This window comes from Aythya ferina (assembly GCF_964211825.1).
Source record: "Aythya ferina genome assembly, chromosome: 2".
Taxonomy (NCBI): Eukaryota; Metazoa; Chordata; class Aves; order Anseriformes; family Anatidae; genus Aythya; species Aythya ferina.
This window is the reverse complement of record NC_140297.1, coordinates 110,146,813-110,171,291: the sequence shown is the minus strand read 5'-3', so window position 1 is coordinate 110,171,291 and position 24,479 is coordinate 110,146,813. Positions and strand designations below refer to the sequence as shown.

The 24,479-nt window shown below is 38.9% G+C and overlaps 2 protein-coding genes across 7 annotated transcripts in view; one reads left to right on the top strand and one right to left on the bottom strand.

The window, feature by feature from the left end:
* Window positions 1-393: 393 nt before the first annotated feature.
* On the bottom strand, window positions 394-19,038 carry METTL4 (methyltransferase 4, N6-adenosine). Of its 4 annotated transcripts, none has more exons than XM_084511276.1 (9): window positions 18,967-19,038; window positions 17,678-18,180; window positions 16,673-16,735; window positions 14,841-15,207; window positions 11,201-11,270; window positions 9,057-9,231; window positions 8,735-8,841; window positions 8,071-8,159; window positions 394-1,688 (listed from the first exon to the last, which is right to left on the bottom strand). In XM_084511276.1, exons 2-9 carry the CDS (start codon window positions 18,095-18,097, stop codon window positions 1,525-1,527), a joined length of 1,455 nt encoding a protein of 484 aa, XP_084367402.1. In that variant the 5' UTR covers window positions 18,098-18,180; window positions 18,967-19,038; the 3' UTR covers window positions 394-1,524. The 4 variants fall into 4 exon arrangements, with proteins under 4 accessions (XP_084367402.1, XP_084367404.1, XP_084367403.1 ...); XM_084511278.1 differs by having other exon boundaries at window positions 394-1,685; XM_084511277.1 differs by lacking the exon at window positions 18,967-19,038 and adding an exon at window positions 18,262-18,734.
* NDC80 (NDC80 kinetochore complex component) overlaps window positions 18,974-24,479 on the top strand; it is a 17,976-nt gene continuing 12,470 nt past the window's right edge. The window contains exons 1-6 of one of the 3 annotated variants that reach the window (XM_084511273.1): window positions 18,974-19,106; window positions 19,988-20,098; window positions 20,748-20,834; window positions 21,904-22,027; window positions 22,162-22,334; window positions 24,079-24,181. In XM_084511273.1, the coding sequence (XP_084367399.1) occupies window positions 19,998-20,098; window positions 20,748-20,834; window positions 21,904-22,027; window positions 22,162-22,334; window positions 24,079-24,181 (588 nt within the window). In that variant the 5' untranslated portion in view covers window positions 18,974-19,106; window positions 19,988-19,997. Of the gene's footprint in view, window positions 19,107-19,237; window positions 19,427-19,973; window positions 20,099-20,747; window positions 20,835-21,903; window positions 22,028-22,161; window positions 22,335-24,078; window positions 24,182-24,479 lie in introns of those variants that run through there. The other 2 variants (XM_084511275.1, XM_084511274.1) reach the window with 2 other exon arrangements.

The window sequence follows — 24,479 nt, the reverse complement described above, 5'->3', positions numbered from 1 at the left end:
GTGGGCGATGTCCCTGCCCAAACCAGTCTATGATACTATGGATGAGACCTTCATGGTGTGGGAAGGAAATTATTCCTGCCTGAAGCTTCTGAGTTCCCATTGTAATGTCTGGTAAAACTGCAAGCAAATAAAGGAACTTCTTACCCCTTATAGTTGAAGGTGAGGTTACTTATATTACTGACAATTTAAAGCATAGGATCAATAAAATCATGCAGCAAGGAGTGCTTTGCCTGGTATGTTTACATTGTTATGTTGTTTACTTAAACATATGCTCAATTAGACATAACTACTGTAAAAAAAATAAAAAAGGTTATTTTCCTTGTTTTGTCAATTTTACTACTACAATAAGCTAAACATGAAACTAAATGGTAATGCAGAAACTGAGCCTGAAAATAAGACACTGACAAGTTTTTATTTTACTTTTTATTACAAAACCATAAAAAAGGTCAGTTAACATTAAAAGATTTAAATTAAAACTTCACCAGCACATCAGACTACCGAAAGCGAAATAAAAGTAAAAAGAAAATGCATGCAATGCATTTTGTTCCCCATTATGAGCAGTCAGAACACATGAATTTGCCATCATGAAAAACACTGTCCAGCCATTCTGCCTCTACAGCTGCAAATGAGCAAGAGGCAGAGCTTCAATAAGTCTCTAATTTTTCCTTTTCAAAGCAAGTCTAAGTGCAGCAAAAGACACAAAATGCACTATTCTTATAAGACAATTTTTAGGTAAGCTGAAAAATACAGCTCACTGTGAGGGCTTTTTTCTGCTTCACGAATATAAGAGAAGAGAATGTATAAAATATCTAAAGTCTATTAAAATTTCAGTTAAATCAGTTAAGCTCTTAGATTTAACTGAAAAAATATGCAGATATTGTAAGGTGATTGAGACTTTGATGAATTATCATACACAGAAAGATGGAATTGATGACTTTTTAAAGTCTAATTTTTTCATAGAATACACTTGATCAACAATTCATTTGCCAATTAACACAAGCATTGCCCCCTGTATTTCTTCGGAGGTTGACAGACAGATACAAATATGCAGGAGAATACTTTGCCTTCGTAATTATTTTAGTTCAAATCCACTGTTTTGCAAAGATCAATCTACTTTCAGGAAACATTTGTAATGCTGAACTATTTACGCTGATTGCCACTCTTTAAAAATTACACTCTAAAAGAACACATTATGTGTGTAATGCTGTAGCACTTATGATGCTTAGATTTATGATAGTTGGAAATAAGAATACTCAAAAATATCTTCCTTTTCCTGAGGTTAAAAAAAAAAGTAATTAAAAAAAAAACAGGGATGGAGGTACACTAACATAAGTATTTAACTATTCCAGGACCCTCAAAATACGGGAACAGCTTGTACAAATCTTAAGATACTATTAACCAGATATTCTGTCACTGCAAGAATTAACTGAAGTGCAGTCAGTTTCATTTCTGTTACCTTCCGAGTGCACTACCTATAAGAAAAGCAAGTTCTTGAGGCTGCTAGGAAGGAGTGGAATTCCAGAATTAAGCTACAAGACCCAGTCGGTTTTCATTCTGCAAAACAGTGAAATAATCAATGTGCTGAAACTTCAGAACCTCATTTCCCCAGCTGGTCCAGCCAGGCTGCAGGTTGCGAGCAAACAACTCCAAGCACTCCACATCTGGTTTGACAAACTCTGCCAGAACTGCTGTGCAAGATAAGAAGAAAAAAAAAGTTGAGGATAACAACGACAAAGGTACAAACAGCAAGAGTAATCATAAATATAAAAATAAATAAAATCTCCCCTGTGCTGTTAGCAGATGAAAAACGGAATGTTTCATTAAAAAAGGGGAGAGACAGCAAATTAATTTTAGAGTTTTGATTAAACAGCTGGACTATTTGTAGTGAGAAAGTCATTTAAAATAAGTGCCCTTGAGATTCTGCACAATGTGGTCAAGGCCTTCAATAGTCTTGATTTATTGGTTTTCATTTAAAGAAAGGCAATGAGGATTTATTTCATCATCTACATGGGTGAGTTCTAAATTTCTCACAAATGTCAACAAAACACCTCCTAAAGGCTCAATTAGCTCCTATAACACAAGGGCAATGTTTCTATAAATAGACAGGCTCCTTCCTTGATTAAGATTGCACTCTTTTCTGCTGCATCTTAAAAGGGGATAAAAACTTTTTTTTTTTTTTGATGAAAAAATAGTTGAAAAGTAAAAAAAAAAAAAAAAAACCACCAGTTTAAATAAACATTATTTAAATGTTTATTGTTTAAATGTTTATTTAAACAATAAGCATTAAAAGGATTATAAAAATGCAAGGGCTTTTTTTTCCCCCCACAATAGCAACTTGGCAACTAAAGAAGTATCTATGTAACTCTGTTCTTTCATTCGGTAACAAATCTCAAATTTCTTCTACAGTTGGACATTTTTATTGTTTAAAACTCAATAAATAGATGCCTATCACACATCAAGTGTGATTATGATTATTCTTGGAGTGATAGAAGAAGACCTTGGTTATAACATTTCACCCAAGAAGTACTACTGCAAACACCTTACTGTTAAATGTGTTACCTGCCACACAGAGACATTTATTTGGTGGCTGGGTCAAAGAAACTCTTAACCAGGTTTCAGGAAATAAGATACAAATTCATTACCTATAAAAACATCCATGGGAAAAGCAAAGGTTTAAGGAATATCCTTCAATACAAAGGTGGAAGAAAGACTGAAAAACATATTTATACTAAAAATTATGTCCTAAGCTTTTATTTTTGTGACTGAGGACAAAATAACAAAAGCTAAGAAATTATTTCCTTATTTAAAGTATATTTAAAGCATATCAGGTTCAGTTCTGTTCAAATTTCTCTGAAGTCTCTGAATTTCTGTAGCTTAAAAGTACAGTTCAGAAATCCTATAGTTTGACATATCTCTTCAGATATGATTATATCAGAAAGCAAAACCACATCTAATCAGCATATATTAAAGCATGAGAGGAAATGCTTTTTTGGGGTTCAATCCAAGTTCTGACTTTTTGCACCGAGTTTGCCAGACACAGACTGCCCATGTGAGACAGCTGCTCTTGTCATGGACTGCTCTTGCTGCAGAAAAATAAGCATCCACTTCACATGCTAATGAGTGTTAATGAACCCCAGAAGCATTCCCCACCTAAATGATTGCTTCCTTCAAAACTTACTCAAATATTTTGTAATATGCATTTTCCAATATTCCTCTATTTTGGTACAGCATATAAATCCATTTTCCTTCTCCCACTCTTTAACAAATGTCAAAAGAATGTCTCAGATGGGTTATCATCAAAAGACTGCTACCAGCAGGAGCCTTATTCTAAAAACCTGCTCCTTTCAGAGGCAAGCTAAAATATTTAAACAAATCTAACATTTGCAGAGGAGAGCTTTACAGGAAAGTGTACGTTCTGACAGAAAACTTGCTCACCGAATATTGCTGTTCAGTGTCAGTGAAGTTCATCTAAATTGATACCACTTCTGAGAAGCTGCTTTTGTACTATTTTGCAAACCCACCATATTCGAAGAAAAATAAGGCGGTAAAGTTTATTGTTCCTTTTCCAGGCTCTATTTAATTAAGGATTTCTTGTGCACTATTTGCTGCCAACATTTTAACAAAGGTCTTCCAAAACTCTACTCTCCTGATCATCTAAAAAAGCCCGTATTGCAGGAGGATGGACTTTTTCCACAGAAGAGAAGGGAGGCCGTGGAATGCAAAGCTCCAAAGCTTTTGGTAAGCTCCCTGAGAGCAGACCCTGACAGCTGTAGGACATTGCATGATCTTACACCCATTAGGGTCAAAACAGCGTACTGCGGAGTACAGGCATTACATGATTTTTTCCTCCTCAGTATCAAAATAAGACAGAACCATTTTAATACTTCAGCAGAAGAAGCAATTATTAGGTGACAACATTTCATTAGTAGCACATGAGGAGCATTGACATTTGTTCCTGAAACGTATAGATTACAAGTATCATCACAGCACTATGTCCAGCAATCAGAAGCAGCTACTACTATGCACCAAAAACTTCCATCCCTAAGAGAAAAAAGTTTGAAAACATACTTAGTTGATTTAACCACACACCTAATGGATTGGTTTGCCAAAAAGCAAAAGAAGAGGTAGCCAAAAATGGTCAGCTCATCGTTGTGCCAGAAGACTGGCCCAATCTTTCAATCAAATTGGTCATAAAATTAAAAAAGGAAGTCCTAAGAATCTTCCTCTCTCACACTCTTAGAGAAAAGGCCTTTCTATATAAAGCTATTCTGAAAAAAACAGAGACAGATTACATATAATTCAAGATCACATTATAGTCTGATTTTTCATTGCTTGGATATGGTATTTACATAATCACATCAGGCAGTAACCTTCGCTGCAAGGGAAATTAGCATATCAAGAGGGCAATAACGTGGCTCCATTTTGTTGGCATAAAGTCTCATTACACTGGTTTCCTTGAACGCCAACTTTTCCTATTTTAAGTTATAAACTACAGCCTCTTTGTTAGGCTTCTATGGCCTTTATATTACCAGAGGGCTACCTTAAGAAACATGGATCTAACTTGCAGCCCTTAAAGAAATTCTGGAGTTTTTCCCCTGACAACAGGTTAGAGGATAGTAGAAATACCAAATATTCATTTTTCTACAATAGCAATAGATTTAAATATATATGTATGTATATTTCTATATGCTTACAGAGACCATTGACAATAAACAGCTTAAAAGAGACTAAAGAGATTCTTCTTCATCATTTGCAGGTGTCAAACACTACAGCAGCAACTCAGGCATCTGTACCTGGGAATCTAATGCCCACAAAGCTAGCAAAAATCTGGCTGGTAGATGTAATACCAGTCTTCTCAAAAATCCATCTCCTTCTAAAGCACAATCCTGAGGTCAGGCATGATACCTGTCAAACCTCCTTACTCTTGATCTCAAACAGGTTATCTAAGATGCATGCTGTTAAAAATGTTTAAATGAGCAAAAGGAGGAACCATTACTGAAACCAGCAGAAGTCTCCCCTTCTCTTTTAGGTAACATTTCATTACCTGAACAATAAATTCTGCACAGCAAATTGGATATGTAATGTGTAAACAATTTTACTGTCTTTTTACTGTCTGATTTGTGAGCCATACAAAGCACAGCCCTCATGTGATTGAACTCATTTCATAGTAACCCTTCAGAAGATTTTGCAATATAGAGGCCCTTATTGCCTGGTTTGTCTAATCCTTGACCAGAACAGGACCAGAAAAAACAATGAGAAACTGAGAACAAAGACGGCCTTATACTTCTGTATCTTTCCTGAGCTTCAGGAAACCCAGATTTTAATGTACCTACCAATTAGTCAAACACAAGGGCTCACAAGGTACATAAGGAAATGAGAAGCATTTACTTCTTTTTACTTCCAAGATCACTTTCATGACTGACTAACAAGCCATAGACTGCTGCAGAAGAAGTGACTTCCTAGGACTTTCCATTGCATACTTCTGCTGGAGATCTGCAGAGCAGCTAGAACATAGCCAAGAACTAATACCAATGTTTTTAGGCATAATCCTATATGGCAATATTGTTTTCTAGTAATAAGTGTACATGCTAGAATACTGAAGGAGAAACGCCTATAACAAGAAGAATCTATAAAAAAGAAAAAGGTGTTTGAAGTTCAACATTGCTTTACAATGTCTGTGTAGCAGAATACCTTCTATGTCTTCTAAGAGCAACAGCGAATTGAATTAGGAAGAAAACCTGCTGTTACTTGAATCAAAACCAGACGTGATAAAATTTCATTTTAATGCATTTGCATAAAGCAGTTTAAGTACATTTACAATGACATATTAGGGCTCTAAGCATTGAACACAGCACATGCATCACCAAAAACCCCTACAGTCGCAATTTCATAGTTAAATGCACTGCAGGAACCCAAACATCTCTTTTTGATGGCTTACTTTAATTTACATCTTCCTCTTCCCCCAGAGAGATAAACTGTTATAATAAGTCATTAAGTGGCTATGTATGTACCAACATACAGCCTTTACAGTAGCAACTAGAAATAAAGTGCCAGACAGCATCAGTAAATACTAATATTTTTGGCTTTGTTACTACTTAAACAAAGCATAAAGAATGTGTGTGACTCATCAAGTGTCCTTCTCCCCCATTGCCAAATCTCTGCTTCTGTTCACATTTCCTCTGAACCACTCTAGGATGTAGCTCAGCTGCTCTCTACTGGCCACTTGAGAATATTGTCCGATCGTGAAAGCAATCCCCTTTCATAATACCGAAATCAAATCATCAGCAATTAGTTTTTGTCTTATAGTCTACCTTTTCATTCCACACCCTGTTCTGAATGAAGCTGCCAGTACTGTAGATGCACACGGATTTCTTATAAAAACTGTTAGCCACTGATACTGCTCGATAGCAAATTCATTCTTCAAGCAGAAACATAAATGCTGCACAGTGGTATCAAATCTCTCAAGTAAAGACTTGAAATGTCTAAGTAAAGACTTAAGAAATTATTACAGACAAGTTATTTCAAAACCCATTCAAGATCATTATTTTAAAAGTTTCAAAGATACAGTTTCTAGATTCTGCCCCACAGAGAGGAAGTGTTCTGAGGACCATGCTGGCACTAGAGTTCTCTCTAATACGTACAAACTGCTGATTTGCACCCCTGGATACCTCACAGGTTTCCTGTTTGTGTACAAGTGTGCTGCTAAAGTATTGGTTTTCTGAAAAGGCCCTAGGTGGCTGCCTCACAAATCAGAGCTCTGCCACTCATCAGCTTAAATCAACACACATACGTCCTGCTGTAGCCATCATTCTTAAAGATGTAGCTTCGGAGCTGGAAACAGATCTTCCCAGAATAGCTCTTTTTTTTTTTAACCTAACCAAAGCATGTGTCAACTACTAGTTTTTGAACAGATATATATATGCATGTTAATTTAATAACAAATAGAAGCCTCAAACACAAATTTGGAAGCCTCCCTGAAGGAGGTAACACCGGTTCAGATTAGCTCCTTAACTGAAGTCGTTCTGTTCCTTGGGCACAAAAAGAGGAAAGCATGTCAGCACAATGAAGGGAACATTGCCTGTGATGCCTCTCCTCTCCAACAGCAGCATGCATTTCTTCTACCTGCCTTTTGTGATGCGATTACACAGCACCATGTGCACCAGGAATATTTATAGATCCATCATGAGATCTCCCCTTGGGGGAGGATGACATCATTTTTGTGATAAACATATTTAATACCTCTTACCACATCACTGTAAGGCACTCAGGTGCTACAGCGATGAAAGAAGGATGACTATGTATTGATAAAAGCAGTCAAGTTAGGCTTTCTCCAGAATAACACGCAAAAGGTAACACATCACACATAAGTCTTTAAATCCTTTGGACTAAACTCTGAAAAGTTGGAATTATTCATGCCCTTTCTACCTGGTTAGTTGAATTTACTACACCAATTTCAGTAAATTAAATATTGCTCATAAGAAATAAACAGGATGTGGCTTCTTTGTTGCCTATTGTTAACAGTTTGTAAAGGATTAAGATTTTGGATTTAAAGGCAGAACTGTACTGCAGGCATACAAACAACTCACACAGAAATAAAAACATTTTTTTCAGGATGATATGTTAAAGAGGTTTCTGCTTCTATTAGCTAACTAGGAGATATTTCATTTTATATATTCCCAAAGCTCCCCACCACCACCAAAGGAACTTTACGTCCTTTGGAACAACTTAATATAAACAGTATTTGTAATCTGTTCCTGAAGGATTTTGAAATAAATGAAGAAAAGTCTTTTTAAATAGAAAATTTAAAAATAATTAAAAAAAAAATTCTACCCCAAATATTCACACAACAATGAAGTTTTACTCTTCATACTCATTTTTAGGGACTAAAACTTAGATGCCTTGAAAGAATTTTTAGAAACATTGACTCAACAGGACCTATGATTCCTCAAATTATTTGGCATATGGGAAATTAAAATACATCACTTATAAAGATATCTAATTCTAGGTACACCACCTCCGATATCCGAGTCAAATGCTCTACAGAACCACCACAAATCAACAAAAACATACCAGTGAGAGGGGGTTTATGTGAATGCAGGCTGCAGGGTATGCTGACAATTAATTTATGTTCTGGAATTGGAAGTATGTCTTCAGATTTCCTGTTGTATAAACCAGAAGAAGAAAAGAAGCATGAGAATGTATACCACCAAATGGGGTGCACATAGCTCTCACAGAGCTACCTCTGATAACAAACTGTGGTCATTCACCATCAAATTTCAGGTAGGTGTAAGGGCAGTTAAATGTTGCTCACTCATATTATGTAAAAGGAGTTTCTGAAATCCACAGAGGCTTTAGCCAAAACGTTGTTAACAATGGCCATGCAAAGCCATCAAGGAGAAGCACTACAGTCCTGTATGTTTTCATGTATAGAAAAACACCAGCAACCCAAAAATGGCTTCAGCTTGTGCTAAGGACTCATGCTCAAATGGAACTTGTCAGCAAAGCAAGCCCACACAACTTTTATTTGAGTCAGTTCCCCAACAAAGACAGACGTAAGGAACAGGCAAAGCATTCTGTCCCTTAATCTCACTAAAGAACTCCCTCACCCCAAAGCCATCCAAAAGATGACGTCAAAAGGAGATTTGGGGACATAATACTGTATTATGAACAAGTGACACACAAGTAGTGACACACAGCAGCCTCAAAAAGAGACGTGTACCATCGACTGGCATACCTTTGGGCTTCCTTCACGCTTCCTTGAACTCTCCCCAGTATAAGAACTTCGTATGGCTTTTTGTGGAAAGAATCCAAGGGTAAAACAAATTCTCCAGATCTAGTAATCTGACACAAAGGAGTTAAAGATACACAGTGGAAAATTTTCATATCTGATTCTCCCAACAAGACACCTCTTTTAATAAAAAGGAAGACATTGACAACACTACACCTTTCAATAGAAAAGCACCTGGTAATAAATGGACAATTTATTAAACTATGAAGTATCACAGTGCAAGCCCTCTCAGTCTCCAAGAAAGAAAGAAAGCAAACTGAGAACTTACTTTTACCCAGTGCCACTCAGCAAGCGTTTTCACGGACCAATGAGGATAAAGTTCATCCTTAACAAAACGCAAGTGCTTCTGTCTGTTAGTCACCCACGTGATGATAAGACAATCTGGCGCAGCCAGTGCTGCTACGGGAATCTGCTTGATTTGCCATGAAGACAAGTGGCTGTATCTATACACCAATACAGTGAGAAAGCAAGTTAGAACCCACCAAAAATAAAAATTGCAAAGCAACAAAAACGGATAAGGAAATTACACTGCCAAGATGCTTTAAGAAATATCTTCCGACAGCAGAGGAATTCATAAACAATAGGTCAAGAGTGACACCCAGTGGCCAAATCTGTTGGATTCTGATATAAAATCATTACTTAAAGTTTTACTGAGCAGAACCTATAACTACCTATTTCTTCTATTCCCCCAATTTAACTATTATGATATTAGCTCTTTGCTCTAGTCAATGTTATTCACTTTTCATACTAAGCTATCTATCCTCTGAATGAAAATGAGGAGTGAGTCATTTACAAGTGCAAGGGCAACACTTCTTTGACTGGCAAGTTAAATGGTCACAAAAGAGTAATCATTTGTTGGATATTAGGAAGAACTTCTTTACCGAAAGGGTTGTGAGGCATTGGAATGGGTGCCCAGGGAAGTGGCGGAGTCACCACCCCTGGAGGTCTTTAAAAGACGTTTAGATGTAGAGCTTAATGATATGGTTTAGTGGAGGACTTGTTAGTGTTAGGTCAAAGATTGGACTCAATGATCTTGAGGTCTCTTCCAACCTAGACAATTCTGTGATTCTGTGATTTCTCCAACTATGTAAAAGTTATCAATGATTTTAAGTTTCTGTGGGTTGTTATTCAGAGGAACAGTTCTGCATGTTTTTGAGTGAACTGTCTTCTACATTGGTGAATACAAGTATGTATTCCCAGATTCTGTCCTGTTCTACCATTTTTCTTGTAATGTTATTCTACATTTTTAGACAGTTGCAATTTGTGAAACCTACACATTACAGCATCACAAACATTGGCACACTGCTTACTGGAATCCATAGCCACTGTCTGGGCACCTGGGATCCCTACACAACACAACAGCAAGAACACGAGAACCAGGTAACAAGGATGAAATCCAAAATACCTTCTAGACTATATCACTCAGAGAAAACAGGATTCACAACCCAGATGTGAAACGCTTAAAGATTCTCCATCAATAAGGTAACTATCAGCAGTGACAAAGCCACCTTCTGGCTTTATTTTGTAAGGGAGAGAGGGTCTAGATGGCTAATTCATCTCTGTGAATTTATAAAATTTTCCTTTGAGTAATTTGTATAGGTAAGAAATACACTTGAATGACTTTCACTAAGTTCCTAGAGGTTTCTGTAGGGCTTTTAATGTAAAACCTACTAGTCAATCTGTGCATTTGAAATTACATCTTCATAGCACGTTTAAAAAGTTACTGCAGGTATTATTCTGGAAAGTTACAAGGCTGTGTTTTCCCCTTGTCCTTCTTTTTCACATGGATGCAGTTCTATGGTAATCAAGGGAGCTCCACTGGCATAAACTTGATGTTACTCAGTAGAAAAAGAGGCCCATAAAGTTCTAAGTTAATGACTTCATAAAGCACATTACTCTGAAAGTTCCTATTGCGCTTGAGGATTTTACTGCTGCATTATCACTTTCTCTTCTCCTCAGACTGAAGCTCAAATTAAAAAGAAATTAAAAAAATAAACAACTAGGACTTCTGAAGCGGACCTCAGTCCTAGAAATATTTGAAATATTTATCTAGCTTTATGTCCTCTAAAGTAACTCTAAGAATTTCAAATGAGTATCTGCATGACCTAGACCTTAAAAAACAGTAGACTCCAGGCCTTCCTTAGAAGTCTAGAGAGCTACTGTTCTTTCACCAGTTAGGTAGTTTAAGATTTACTCCTGAAAATATTTTGTAGGGGAAGTATTCAAGCCATTTCAGTAAAATCCCTGAGACGATTATTTGTCTTGAAGGTAGGTAAATGTCGAAATGCCTACTAGCAAAACTTTGCTAGTTTAAGCTACAATCTCACGGTTACATTTGTCTGCACTACATTAACATGTCAATTATCCATTATAAGCAGAAATGACAATGTCTGATTTTACAGTAAAACTTACCTGTTACTCCTTTTAACAGATTTGTTCTCCCATGGCGGATCAATCACTATTACATCATATTTTTTCTTGTCTGGGAAGTAAAATTACAAAAAAAAAAAAAAAAAAAAAAAAAAAAAAAAACAGTAAGTTAAGTTTTAAAATAAACATACTAGTTAAAATTGATAAAGGTTTATATACCAACATCCAAAATACCAACAACACTAGGCAACAAATATGCAAACTTTCTTTTCTTTCATTATTTGGAATAAAAAAGTTTAAAGACTTCTAGCACGCTTGTTTTAATTCAGATAATCATATACTTCTCATAGTTCTAAGCTGAGGAAAGAAAGTTTGTGTGAGTTGGGTGTGATTCCTCCAAGAAATGCTGAACCTCGTGGGGAATTTCAAATAAAAATCTGAAGTACAATTCCCCAAGACATGAAAGGTTTTGCAGATTTCCTGAAAAAGCGATGTAATAAGGCATCCAGCTGAGTAAAACGTTGCAGCACTGAACACAAGTTTCCTGTGCTGTCTGATCTTTCAGCAGGCCAATTTGGACATGCAGAGCTCCAAACCAGCCCTGAAAAACAGCATGTTTTATGCTACTTGAGGTTAAGAGACAGTGTGGGAAATTGAAAATAGTGGACAATAGAAAGAGAAATCTTGGGGAAAAAAAAAATCTGAAGTCAAAGCATTATATTAATATTCACTGTTGGTTACTTAAAAAGCATTTTCTAAAATTTCTTAGACTGCTGTCTGATCTTCAGGAGAAGCCAAACCTGCTACGTGCACAATTGTGACTCAGAAGACAGTTATTTCTTCCCCCAAAAAAGCCCACTGGCTAAAATTTGGACTTGAGACATAGAATTGTTACTCCAATAACAGGATACCACCTCCCACCTGCCTTATTAATTTAAAATATATATATGAAACAGTAATCATCTAAGTTTAGTATTAGACTGGAGGAAGCAAATATTGCTCACAAATCCAAAATTACTGGTTAGAGGATAGGTAATCCCTAGCTCCTACTCACAGGCAACATCTTTCCTAAAAGACTGCTTGATGAAGCTCAGCTGCAGGTAAAAATAATAATAATAATATATAATTTATCAGTAGTAGTAGTCAAACTGAAAGCAAATGAAATGATTAGCCCCCAGAGAAGGGCTATGAAGCTGGTGAAGGCCTGGAAGTCCTGTGAGGAGCAGATGAGGGAACTGGGAGTGTTTAGTCTGGAGAAGAGGAGGCTCAGGGGAAACTTTGTTGCTCTTTACAGCTACCTGAAAGGAAGGGGTGGGGAGCTGGGGGTCAGCCTCTTTAAGCAGATAACTAGCAATAGGACAAGAAGAAATGGCCTCAAGTTGTTCCAGGGTCAGTTCAGGTTGGAAATGAGGAGACATTTCTTCTCAGAGTGGTTAAGCATTGGAACAGGTTGCCCAGGCAGGTGGTGGCATCACCATCCCTGGGGGTGTTCAAGGAAAGGTTGGACGTGGTGCTTGGGGACATGGTTTAGTGGGTGATAATGGTAGTAGAGGGATGGTTGGATCAGATGATCTTGGAGGTCTTTTCCAACCTTAATGATTCTATGATTCAGTTTGGTGAAGACTGCTGCATGTTGTCAGGTTAAAGCTTTTTGCTTGACCCATCAAGGCTGGGGACCACTGGCTTGGATAGCTTTCAAATTACTTGTACAGAGGAGGTATTAATTCTAAAATCCCACCATTTCCCTGTCACTAGCTTAAACCAATACTCTTGGCCGTGAAATATATCAGCTGAGAAGTCAGCTCATGTTTGGTACTCCTGTTCCTGCTACAGTGGTTTTCACCTCCAGTTGGGTGCAGCAGCCTTTGGAACTGTTGTCATCTCAGTGGGACACTGGACTTGGTTTCACAGTCGAGTTAATGCCAGTCTATATAAACACTGCCGTTGTACAGGAGGAAGCTGAAAGGGAATGCTTGCTTTAAACCGCATAATCCCAGGCCTGTCTCATGTCTAATCCATCTGAAGACCAAGACAGCAGGAACAGCCTTCCAGCAGCAGCATGCTTTTACCTATGTTAAAGCCCCATCCCAAGAGATAGGACTCATCAGCAGAGACATCAAAGTGTGTGGTGTTGTCAGAAGGCTGGAGGGCCGGGATGCCATCCAGAGGGAGCTGCACAGGCTGGAGAGGTGGGGCTGTGCAAACCTCGTGAGGATCAACAAGGCCAAGTGCAAGGTCCTGCACCTGGGCCAGGGTAATCCCAGCACAAACACAGGCTGGGTAGAGAATGGATGGAGAGCAGCCCTGAGGAGAAGGACCTGGGGATGATGGTTGATGAGAAGCTCAATATGATCTGGCAGTGTGTGCTTGCAGCCAAGAAAACCAACTGTATGCTGCGCTGCATCGAAAGAAACGTGGCCGAGGGAGGTGACTCACTGCCTCTACTCCACTCTGAGACTGCCACCTGAAGCACTGCGTTCAGCTCTGGGGCCCCCAGCACAAGAAGGATGTGGATCCGGTAGAGCAGGTCCAGAGGAGGGCCACAAAGATGATCGAGGGGCTGGAGCACCTCTCCTGTGAGGCCAGGCTGAAAGAGTTGGGGTTGTTCAGCATGGAGAAGAATAGGCTTGGGGGAAACCTTATGGCAGCCTTCCGGTACCTAAACGGGGCCTACAGAAAAGCTGGGAAGTGACCCTTTGTCAGGGAGTGTAGCGTTAGGACAAGGGGGAACAGCTTCAAGGCTAGGATTAGATTAGACATTAGGAAGAAATTCTTCACTGTGGTGGTGTTGAGGCAGTGGCACAGGTTGCCCAGAGAAGCTGTGGATGCCCCACCCCTGGAGGTGTTCAAGGCCAGGTTGGATGAGGCTGTGAACACCCTGGTCTAGTGAACCACAAAATGGTTTGGGTTGGAAGGGACCTTAAAGATCAATCCCCCAGAAATGGGCAGGGATGCCATGCACTAGATCAGGTTACCCAGGGGCATCCACAACTTCTCTGGGCAACCTGTTCCAATGCCTCACCACCCTCACTGTAAAGAGCTTCCTCCTAACCTCTAATCTAAATCTCCCCCTTTTAGTTTAAAACCTTTCCCCCTTGTCCTATTATTATCCACCTGAGCAAAAAGTTGCTCTCCTTTTTTTTTAAGCCCCCTCTAAGCAATCAAAAACTGTATAAAGATCACCCTGGAGCCTTTTCTCCAGGGGAAACATCCCCAGCTCTCTCAGCCTTTCCTCATAGGAGAGGAGCTCTTTTCACAGAAGAGGCAGAGGTATCCCTGTCAATGGCAGGGGGGATGGAACTAGGTGATCTTTAAGGTCCCTTCCAACACAAACCATTCCATGATTCACGATAGCTATTCCTAATTTAATGCATTTACATGACTTCTAGACCCACTACGGTTCAGAACACACTCACCAGCTGCTGCATTCTGAGTTTCACGTAAAATACCATGACTGAGATTTTCAAAGGAGCCTCCTGGACACTAACTAATAAGCTCCCCATAACACAGGCTCCTCACTCCATTCAAGACTCCTGTGAAAACCCCCACCTACCTGCACAAAGTTGAAAACACCACTTTGAAAGTTTGTATGTTAAGAAAACAGTTCCCTAATTATCTTGACAATAACCCGCCTTCTCAGGCAGGGGACAAGTGATACATTCTAATGACTAAAGGTACTTACAGTTCAGCAGGGGCTGTAAACATGAAATATCAGATAAAAGGAAACTGCTTTTTGGTGGCACCAAGTACTTCTGCCCCATTAACACAACAATCTTTGCACAGTTTGAGTTGTTCTCTGTAACACACGAAAGCAGGTCCTGCTCTGGACTGGAGGTTTCATCATCTAGCACATGCACAGCTGGATGGTCACTGTCATTTACAGCTGGAAACTGCTTTGCCATTTCACATAATTCAGCCAACCCACAGTCAACGTGCCCAGGAACAACGTTCTTCCTGCAACTGAGTTCTGTAGTAGCACGGTGAAAAAAACCACTTTTGAGTCCTTCTTGGACTAAATGCAAAGTGCCTTCCCAAATGAGCTTCCTGATCTGTATGGTCATAGAGAAAAAAAAAATCTTTTGAGTATGTGTGGTATCATCAGGGAAATGAAACAGAAATCAAAACATTTTCAATTTGCAAAATGGGAGAAGAATTCTTGCCAAAAACTTAGATCATTGACTGAAAAGCTATGTGTGCATGTTAATAGGGGCATGCTAACTTCTGTTTTTTGATTGTTTGTTTTGGCAAAGTGGCAATAGTTGGAAATCTGAAGAAAGATACCAAGGCTGATGAATAAAACATTTTACAGACAGAGGTGGAATACTATTGTTCTAAACAAGCACGAATGCATAAATTAAAGTTCTAATCTAATTTCACACTACTGTCCACAAACATAACTTTCATTGAAATGTGTACTTGGCTCTAAAACCAGTAAATGTTTGATGTTGAACTTCAAAATTATCTCATTTAAGACAATTCTTTACATCCATAGCTTATTCACAGCAATACTTACAGGACATCTGCATCATAACATAGCAAACTACACATTTACTACAAAATCGTTGTCATGTAAAAGAAAAAAATTGTTTTTTAAATATAGTCTAGGAAGAATTAAACAAAAAGCCTAATATGACTACCACATTCAATAAAGAAAGGCAAGTAAGCATAGGTCCCTGTTTAGATTCACATCACTACATAGGAAAGCACAAGTAAACTTAATCTGTGGATAATGTTTGATGTATTCAAGATTTACTATGATGTTTGAGTGATAGTAGTTTCAGCAGTGCATCACTGACACAAGCCTTAATAGAGGTTTGAATTCCAATTCATTCAAGATGCTTTAGAATGATTATGAAAATGTAAAATGTTTGAGAAAATAATTCTTTTCTCATTAGCAGAAACAAGACACCTTGGAGCACTGCTGGTCAGAGAAGCTTCAAATAACTTCAGCACTGTCCTGATACATTAAAAATGAGTCAATCTTCAGCACAGGTTATGCTGCTTATTTCAAATCAGTCACTCCCCATTCAACTAATATTCAATTCACCGGTGCATAAAGTTCAGTAATCCATAAACAAAAACATTCTGTGAATACAGCTTCCAGCTCTTTGAAATTTCTGAGCTACAGTTTGATTTCTAGTTTGTTTTTATATACATCCACCCAGCAGATATTCTCAGTATGCACTTAATGCATTTACGGACTGGAGAGATAACCTTTCTATTAATGGAACAAGCTATAAAAATAGAATTTATTTGCAACAATGTCTTGCACTCCATACATAGCGCAAAATCAAGTATCACATACTTGCAAAATATATCACAGAATCACAGAATTTCTAGGTTGGAAGAGACCTCAAGATCATCGAGTCCAACCTCTACTTAACGCTAACAATCCCCACTAAACCATATCCTTAAGCTCTACATCTAAACGTCTTTTAAAGACTTCCAGGGATGGTGACTCCACCACTTCCTTGGGCAGCCTGTTCCAGTGTCTATACTTTAGTTCAAACTTACCTTTGTATGATATTCTAAGGCATCCAGTTCACCTTGGTTGAATATACATTTCCTTTTACGTTTCTGCAGAATGAGCAATGAAAAAAAAAACATATTACTTCATAATGAAAAAATAAATAATCAAACATATATGAATAACAAATCAACTCTTTTAAACTGGAAGAAGCTTTCCATCTTTTTCCTATCACAAGTATAAATCCAGTAAGCAAAATTAACATCTCAAAATGCCTAGCCTACTGCAGGCATTCTCATGACAGAAAGGCTTAACAAAGCTATTGCATTATTTGTGGCATTAGTGCATGCCACATTTCACGTTCAGGCCTCCTTTGGGCTCACACTAGAAGATATTTGTTCAGCTGCCAAGTTTACCAGTAACAGAACATTAAACAGGTCTTCCCAGTTACATTTGTTGGTTTAGACCTGTGACACTTTGGGGCTTTTTTGGTCCACAAAGAACATTACTGAACAATCTACATCTTGAAAGTAAATTCGTACCGTCTTTCCCACCTTGTTAATCTGGACAATCATGACAACTACCACAGTTTAGCTTGAGTCCATGATCACAATAACCATCAGAAGATTTCATGAGCAATTGACAGCTTTTGAGTCACAAGTGGCACATCCAGAGGGTGGTTGGGCACTGGGACAGGCTCCCCAGGGCAGTGGTCAGGGCACTGAGCCTGCCGGAGTTCAAGAAGTATTTGGACAATGCTCTCAGACATATGGTCTGATTTTCTGGGTGGTCCTCTGGGGAATGGAGGAGTTAGACTTGATGATCCATGTGGGTCCCTTCCAACTCAGATATTCTATGATTCTATGATTACTGACACAAGGAACCCAAGAATACCCTTATGAGTGCTAGCATTTTCCATGCATCTTGAAATCTGTTGTGGAAAAGCTCTTGATCTCCTCTGTAACTTCAGGAAACAGAAATTTGCAAGACAATGTTAACGTAGGTCAGTTACCTGGGGATTAGTGTAGGTTACTGTATTACGGAGAACATACCTTCCTAGCACCAGCAACAGAATCTTCACCACCACTCTTGGCTCCTTCTTGGGGTTCCTCTGCACTGCTGCTGGCCTTTATTTCTGCGAGACTCACCTCTGGATCTCCCTGCAACAGCTGCTGCTCAGGAGCTGCAGCTATGTGGGGCTTAGAAATGTCAAAGAATTCTTCTCGAAATACATATCTTGTTTTAGCTGTTTTACCTTCTGTTTCTTCTACAGCATCTCCAAGACCCGGACCATCTCTCAAGGAGGTGGCAGGAAACGTAGAAGGAGCATGATATTCGGAAGAAGTGACAGAAGGACGGAGGGTGACACCACCAGGGTTTGCAACAGAGTCACAGATCTCATAGCCACACTGGTTGATGAAAGACAGATGATCCAGGAGCCATCCCGCCCTCAGACGATGTACCACAGACATCACCGCTCCCCCCTTCAGGGAGAAAAATCAATTTCCTGAAACCGTAGCAAGCAATCACACACAATTCCTGGCGAAAAGTCCTCCTGTGGAAATATTTTTTTATTTGTTTATTTTTAAAGAGTTCACTTTTCAGAATTATTATTGTTTAACAGAGTAACACCTACCTCGTGATGGACGTCTCCATGTGCCCCAAAGAAAATCTACAGAAACTTCTTCAGATTTCCCTGTTAAAGCCTGTCTGATCCTTAGTGCACTCTTTTACAGTATGTTTGCATTTTACTATATAATCTTCTATAAATTAGTGTGGTGTATAATTATTTACTTTAAGATCCTTCTTTTCACTAGTTCGAAAACAGCATTTTGCCATATAAAGTTAACACTTTATACCACAGCGCTCAGCTATAAGAACACACATATGCTTTACACGCTTGAAGAAAACCATCACATCTTGATGTATAGTTTAAAAAAATAATATATGGTTAAAAACACAAGTACGTTTTACACGCTCTTGAAGAAAACCGTCGTCTTTTATTGCATCTCTGGACCCTGCCCAGGTTTTCACAGACAGAAAATAAGTTGATCAGTATGAGTTTTATGGAGTAAATGGAGCTGTGAGAGCCTTGCAGCCTTTTGATAACGTTTGACTTTTCATTTTTCTGCCCTATTACTTTAAAAAAAAAAAAGCTTTTTTTTTTTCCTGTCTCTTATAAAACGGGATGGGTTGTAGTGCTTTGTTTTTATTTTTATTTTTTTTCCAAACAATCAGCCCATGGAGGACACGCGTCCCTCCTCCTACCCCCAGGCAGGAGGGGGTCACCCCCCCCCCCCCGCCGTACGGCACCAGCACCGCGCCCCATCGCCTCACTCACCCTGCGCGCCGCCATCTTGTTGTACGGCAGCAGCGGCGGCGCCGGCCGGAATAGCGGCAGCTTCGCCCTGCCTTTTCCCGTGTGACGTCACGCGGCGGGCGGATTTGAAAACGGGGAAGAAGGAGGCGGCGCCGTTAGCGGTAACGGGCGGGCGGCGGCTGTGCCCGGGCCCTGCCCGGGGTGGGGGGCGCGGGGATGGGGGCCGCCATTTTCTCCGGTGGTAACGCGGCGGGGCCGGGTGCCAGCCGTTGGCCGGGCTCGCTGGGTGTGAGGGGGGAGGATGAGGCGGCCGCCCCCGGGAGATGAGGGCCGCGGCCCAACGTCTGCCCTGTTCGTGGCGTGTCGCGATTTATCGCGCCCTCGCGATCTCTTCTGGTGATATCTGAAGCGTAGGGGGCTGGGTAGGGGCTGCTCTGAGCCCCCTCTGTAAATAACATACGCCCTCTACGGAGGGCAGAAGGTAACGCCTTTCACTAGCTTACTTTATCTATATTTTCCATCTAACACCCCTGTGGAGACAGTTCAGGGCTTCCAGTTTGACCTTTATCAATCTTACATATGTAACCTGAAGACCTGTAATATTGCGTGGCCTTTCCAGTTACTGCACTCTCCGACAGATCATTTGCAGGACGCTGCTGCAGCTTTCCTTCTAGCTGTCTGCACTGAGGAACTTGTGCAGCTCTTCTGCTTTTGGAGCTTGCAGCTGAAAATGGGCAGATATAAATAAAGGCATAATAGCGGGTTTGGAACAAAATAGCGGGTTTTGTCACTAAAATAATCATAAAAGGCTGTGGCTGCTGCTACGTGGCATCAGGTGTGCCTTGCTGCTTTTAATTCTTTAACTGTATTTTTAAAAGAAGCTAATGTGTCTAGAAATGGTTTTCCTGTTGCAAGTTTGTTGGTCCAACATACAGTTCCACTTGCATATTCTGACCCCCTTAAAAAGTCATTGTGGTGTCTGCAAAAACGCAAGTATTCTCAGAGCCGAGACTCTCCACTACTGACAGATTGTGATTTACAGCTCATTCACAATGAGACGGAGCTCAAGTATTGCGGGGAGTAGTAGTCGGCAATCTACGATGGTACTGAGAGTGCAGGACAACAACAAGATGGGTCTTCAAACACCTCAGATGTAAGTGTTGATCATGTTGCTAAGAATGTGTATGTGAAGCCTAAGTCCCTGAAGATTTGCTGCTGTTTGAGTGTGTGAGTAGACACTGGAAGATTGAAGCAGGGAGAAGAAAGCTACCTGCAGCCAAGGATATCTGCAGAAGTACTCTGGTTGTTCAAAAAACCTCTTGCTGAACTCCATACATATGCCTCCTACTGCTGGAGTGATTATGAGTTTAAAACTCTCTAGTTCTGAAAAACACTTTTCTTGTTTTGTTTTGTTTTATCTTTGGTTGGGGTTTTGTTTTCTTTGTTTTAAAGATCTACAGACATAGAACTAGTGTCATATGTGCATATGTGGTATGGTCAGCATATAACTTAAGATAAAACTTTGATCTACTTGTATGTCTGTGGTATGTTTCATGTTATAATGCTTTTCCTTGCAAACTTGTTAGAAGGTGCTTGGGTGTATGTATAAAATGTGTGCTTATAAACTTCTTGCAAAAGTAGCTTTAATAATGGACAAATAATGCATTAAAATCAGTTGATGTTTCTAAGGCACTGCTACGCGATGAGTGTCCTTAGACTTAAATGAATGTACTTGCAGTTTTGTGTGAGCAAAAGATGAAATGGTAGAAATAGTCACTTTGATTCTTCTCCTTATCCCTCAGGAAAGACAGAGGAACGTTTGGGAAGCTAAGCATGAGCAAACCGATGTCTGGAGCTTCGGAAAGAAAAGTTAGCTTTTTTGGGAAGAGGTATTGACAGCTTTAGTTCTTTGTGCTGTAAATTAAAACAATAACAATCCCTCGGCATCTTTTCTTCCTTGTCAGATTTTCACTACAGGCAATAGTGGATCTGAGACCTTTCTGCACTCTGATCACTAAATAACAATATTGTGGAGGAGGAACTGATTTGAAATCTCTTCTTTCTCTTGGTATTTTGAGGGGAGAAGTATGCAATCCCGAACTTAAAAGCTGCTCGAGACGTTAGCCTGTTTAAGGAAGAACAATCTACCTCAAAGCAGCCCTGGGACATGTTTTTATTAGCAGATTTTGGTTCACAGAATCATATAGGTTGGAAAAGACCTCCAAGATCACCTAGTCCAACCTCTGACCTAACACTAACAAGTCTGCCACTAAACCATATCACTAAACTCTACATCTAAACATGGTTTTAAAGACCTCCAAGGATGGTGACTCAACCACTTCCCTGGGCAGCCCACTCTGATCAGTCTTACAGTAGCATTCTGACTATCTAGCTTTATTCTGTCTCTTCAGTTCAGGAAAAGAATGTCTTCTGCAGAAGGATTTAAAAAAACAAAAATGCTAAGCCAAGATTAAGTGAGGTACTCATCTTGCAAAATGAGAATCATATCAGTATTCTGTCTTAGTTTCTTTACTCTGAGAGACAAACCTGCCAAAATCCTATTGCCTTTCATCTTAGTTCATGGCTTTCTGTGTTCTGATGTCTATGAGTATCCCCATTCATTGGATCCCGCTGTTCCAGGGAGCCTTTTAAATACTCCTTGAATATTTTAGTTTTTATTTTCAGCCACCTATATTTTGTTTCTTCACCTTCTAGTTTATTTTTCTGCTTTGTAAAACACTTCTGTTTAATAAACTGAAGAAAATATTAATCTAGGAAGTAGTAATCCTTCTGTATGTGGGCAGCGTGGCTTCCAGGTTGATGTTTTGTCATCTTATCTGTATTCCTTTGTACAACAAATGTAAAAGAAACATTAAAATATGTATATATAGTAAGGACTTACTGAAGAACTGTTTCTGTTTATTGTCACAAGAAGTGTAAATATTTTTTTGTTCTTAGAACTAGTGGGGCTGGAGGTTCACGCAACAGTCAGTATGGTGTGTTTGGAACAGAAAAGATCAAGGATCCCAGGCCAGTTAATGACAAGGCATTCATCCAACAATCTATCAAACAGCTTTGTGAGGTAACTTGTTTAATTATTTTAAAAATTTGTTATTAGGCATAAAAAATAACTAATAAAGATACATTGTTTTCATGGTTTTGACTTCAGATTTTATTTTTGACTAATACGTTACTTTACATATCTTTTTTTCTCAGTTTCTTGTTGACAATGGTTATGCTCATAACATCTCCATGAAAACCCTACAGTCTCCATCTGCAAAGGACTTTTTAAAAATCTTCACTTTTATCTATGGATTTCTCTGCCCTTCTTATGAGCTGCCTGACTCGAAATTTGAAGAGGAAATTCCTAGAGTTTTTAAAGAGCTTGGGTAAGATTCTTATTGTTACTGTGCTAAACAGATATGGCAATGCTAGAAGTTAATCCCAAGGTTTCTGAACTACACCTGTAAAGAATGGATAGGCTTCTTTATTCAGATTCAACTATGAAACTACAATGTTGTGATTATTTTGCTTCACTTTTTTTGTATAGCTCTAAGTTTACTCACTCGTTTCAAGATTGTACATTTTCTATTTGAAGTTGCAAAGCTACTTCTGCTCTTGGAAGCTTGCTTTGTAAATTAAAACGTAATTCATGACCTTTATTAGTATTGGATTTTGAAAGACCACTTTCTTGAATGAAAACTGCAGGCTTCGTCTTAATTGGTAGCTTATGACAGACTTTTCAGATACATTCTGATCAAATCCAAGCGCTGAAAACAATTTCAGATTGTTGGCTCCTTTTCATTTAGTTAAGTCATTTTTTCCTGTAAGTTCTTTCATTGTGCATTTCAAGCAGGGGACAGAATTAATAAAAATGCTGCTGAGGTTAAAACACCACCAAATAGCTGGGTATTTTATTTTGAATATGATTTGATACAGTGTTTGGTATCATGAATGCACCAACACTTTCCAAGAAGAAAAATCCACTGCACATAGTTAATGTTTAATTTTCAGTCTCAGAAAAGTCAACTGCTTTCAGCTTCTGTAGACTTGAATCCATGATGGTGTGCCAGGGTTCCGTAGGTGTATTCATGTCTGTTCTGTTTACTTCTCAGTATTTTAATAAAGCTTTGTTTTAATCTGTAACATATGAAATTGCTGCCCTAGCTGAAATATTGAAAAGGAAGTGCTCTCAAGAGGCCTTATTCTGCTGCACCAGGAGCGTAATCCCTGATTAAAAGTTATTTTGAAAACTCACTTCAAAAAGTCTTTTGAGAGCTAGAAAATTGATGTAAATAATTCATTTTTAAAAGGTCTTCAAGTTGAGAGGTTCACGAGCATTTATTTGGAACTGTCACTGTATCAGTGGCTTCTTGTCCTATGCCCTTAAAATGACTTGGTGCAGCTGTCGGTTGAAAGATGGAATAACATCGGCACTTCTGTTCATTGATTTGTAGAAGACTTTGAGAGGATGCCTGTAGTTAGTAGTATTGCCTTTGCGTGTCCCGTATTTATGGGTAATATTAATACTTTGATATTAAGCTGTCCTGAAATTGTTTTTTGTTATTGTGTGGCCCAAAGCTCATTGTCAGGTGCTCTTCTGTTTTCGAAGTGCATTTGACCCAAGAGGTAAGGATCTTGCTTTATAAGAATAGGACTCCTGCATCTCAGTTGTTGTTCTCATGTGTTAGGAACTCCAGGCTTGAACATCCAGTGGATTAAGCATCCACCAAACTATTATTCCCTCTTTTGTGTTTGTTGTCTTCCATTTTGAGGTCTTTGAGAAAGACAATCTGATCTAAGGCACTTGCTACCAAGACCCAAGGCAACATAGTAAACTCTGTAGGAAAAGACTAAGAAGCTAATAGTGCACGCTTCTTTGTATGAGGCCCTAATTGTTCCTTTTCTCTGCCTATGAAAAAGAAAAAGCATTTAATTCCATTACAGAATGAGAAACCCATGATAATGGAATAACATACTGTGATATTAGACCTCTTGATGTACAGTATAAAGTACAATTGAGTTTGTTCTTCCTTGTGTGGCTTGATCTAAATGTAGAAACGTGCTGGTTTTAGTTACTTGTTTTCAACAGCTATTAAAAATGTTGTTTTTTTTTTTTTTTTTCCCCTGTAGGTACCCTTTTGCTTTGTCGAAGAGCTCCATGTACACAGTGGGAGCTCCACACACATGGCCTCAGATCATGATAGCTTTGGTTTGGTTAACCGACTGTGTCAAGGTAGCACCTGAGTTCTTAAGCAAAATATTTCCACTTTTCAGGCTGGAATGTTGGTTTCAATCCTGATGTCTTAATGGTGTTCTAAAAACCTTCTTTTTTTATATATGTGAAAAAAAAAATAGGTATTCTTACTTGCCATTCAGTCCTTACTTTTAGTAAACTGAAGAAACTGAAGTTTTTAATATAATATTATGATTTAAAATTTTGTTTTTGTGACTTTGTGCACTGGATATATTTGTGTGAGGAAAAATGGCTTTTTACATTTCTATATATTTACATATATAGAAATGTGATAAGT

Coding starts and splice junctions, on each gene's coding strand:
- METTL4 (XM_084511276.1), bottom strand. CDS start 18,097: ATGTCTGTGGTACATCGTCTGAGGGCGGGATGGCTCCTGGATCATCTG. Junction 9,232..11,200: donor TCTGTTAAAAGGAGTAACAG/GTAAGTTTTACT, acceptor ATTGGTGTATAG/ATACAGCCACTTGTCTTCAT. Junction 1,689..8,070: donor ACATAAACCCCCTCTCACTG/GTATGTTTTTGT, acceptor TATCTTGCACAG/CAGTTCTGGCAGAGTTTGTC.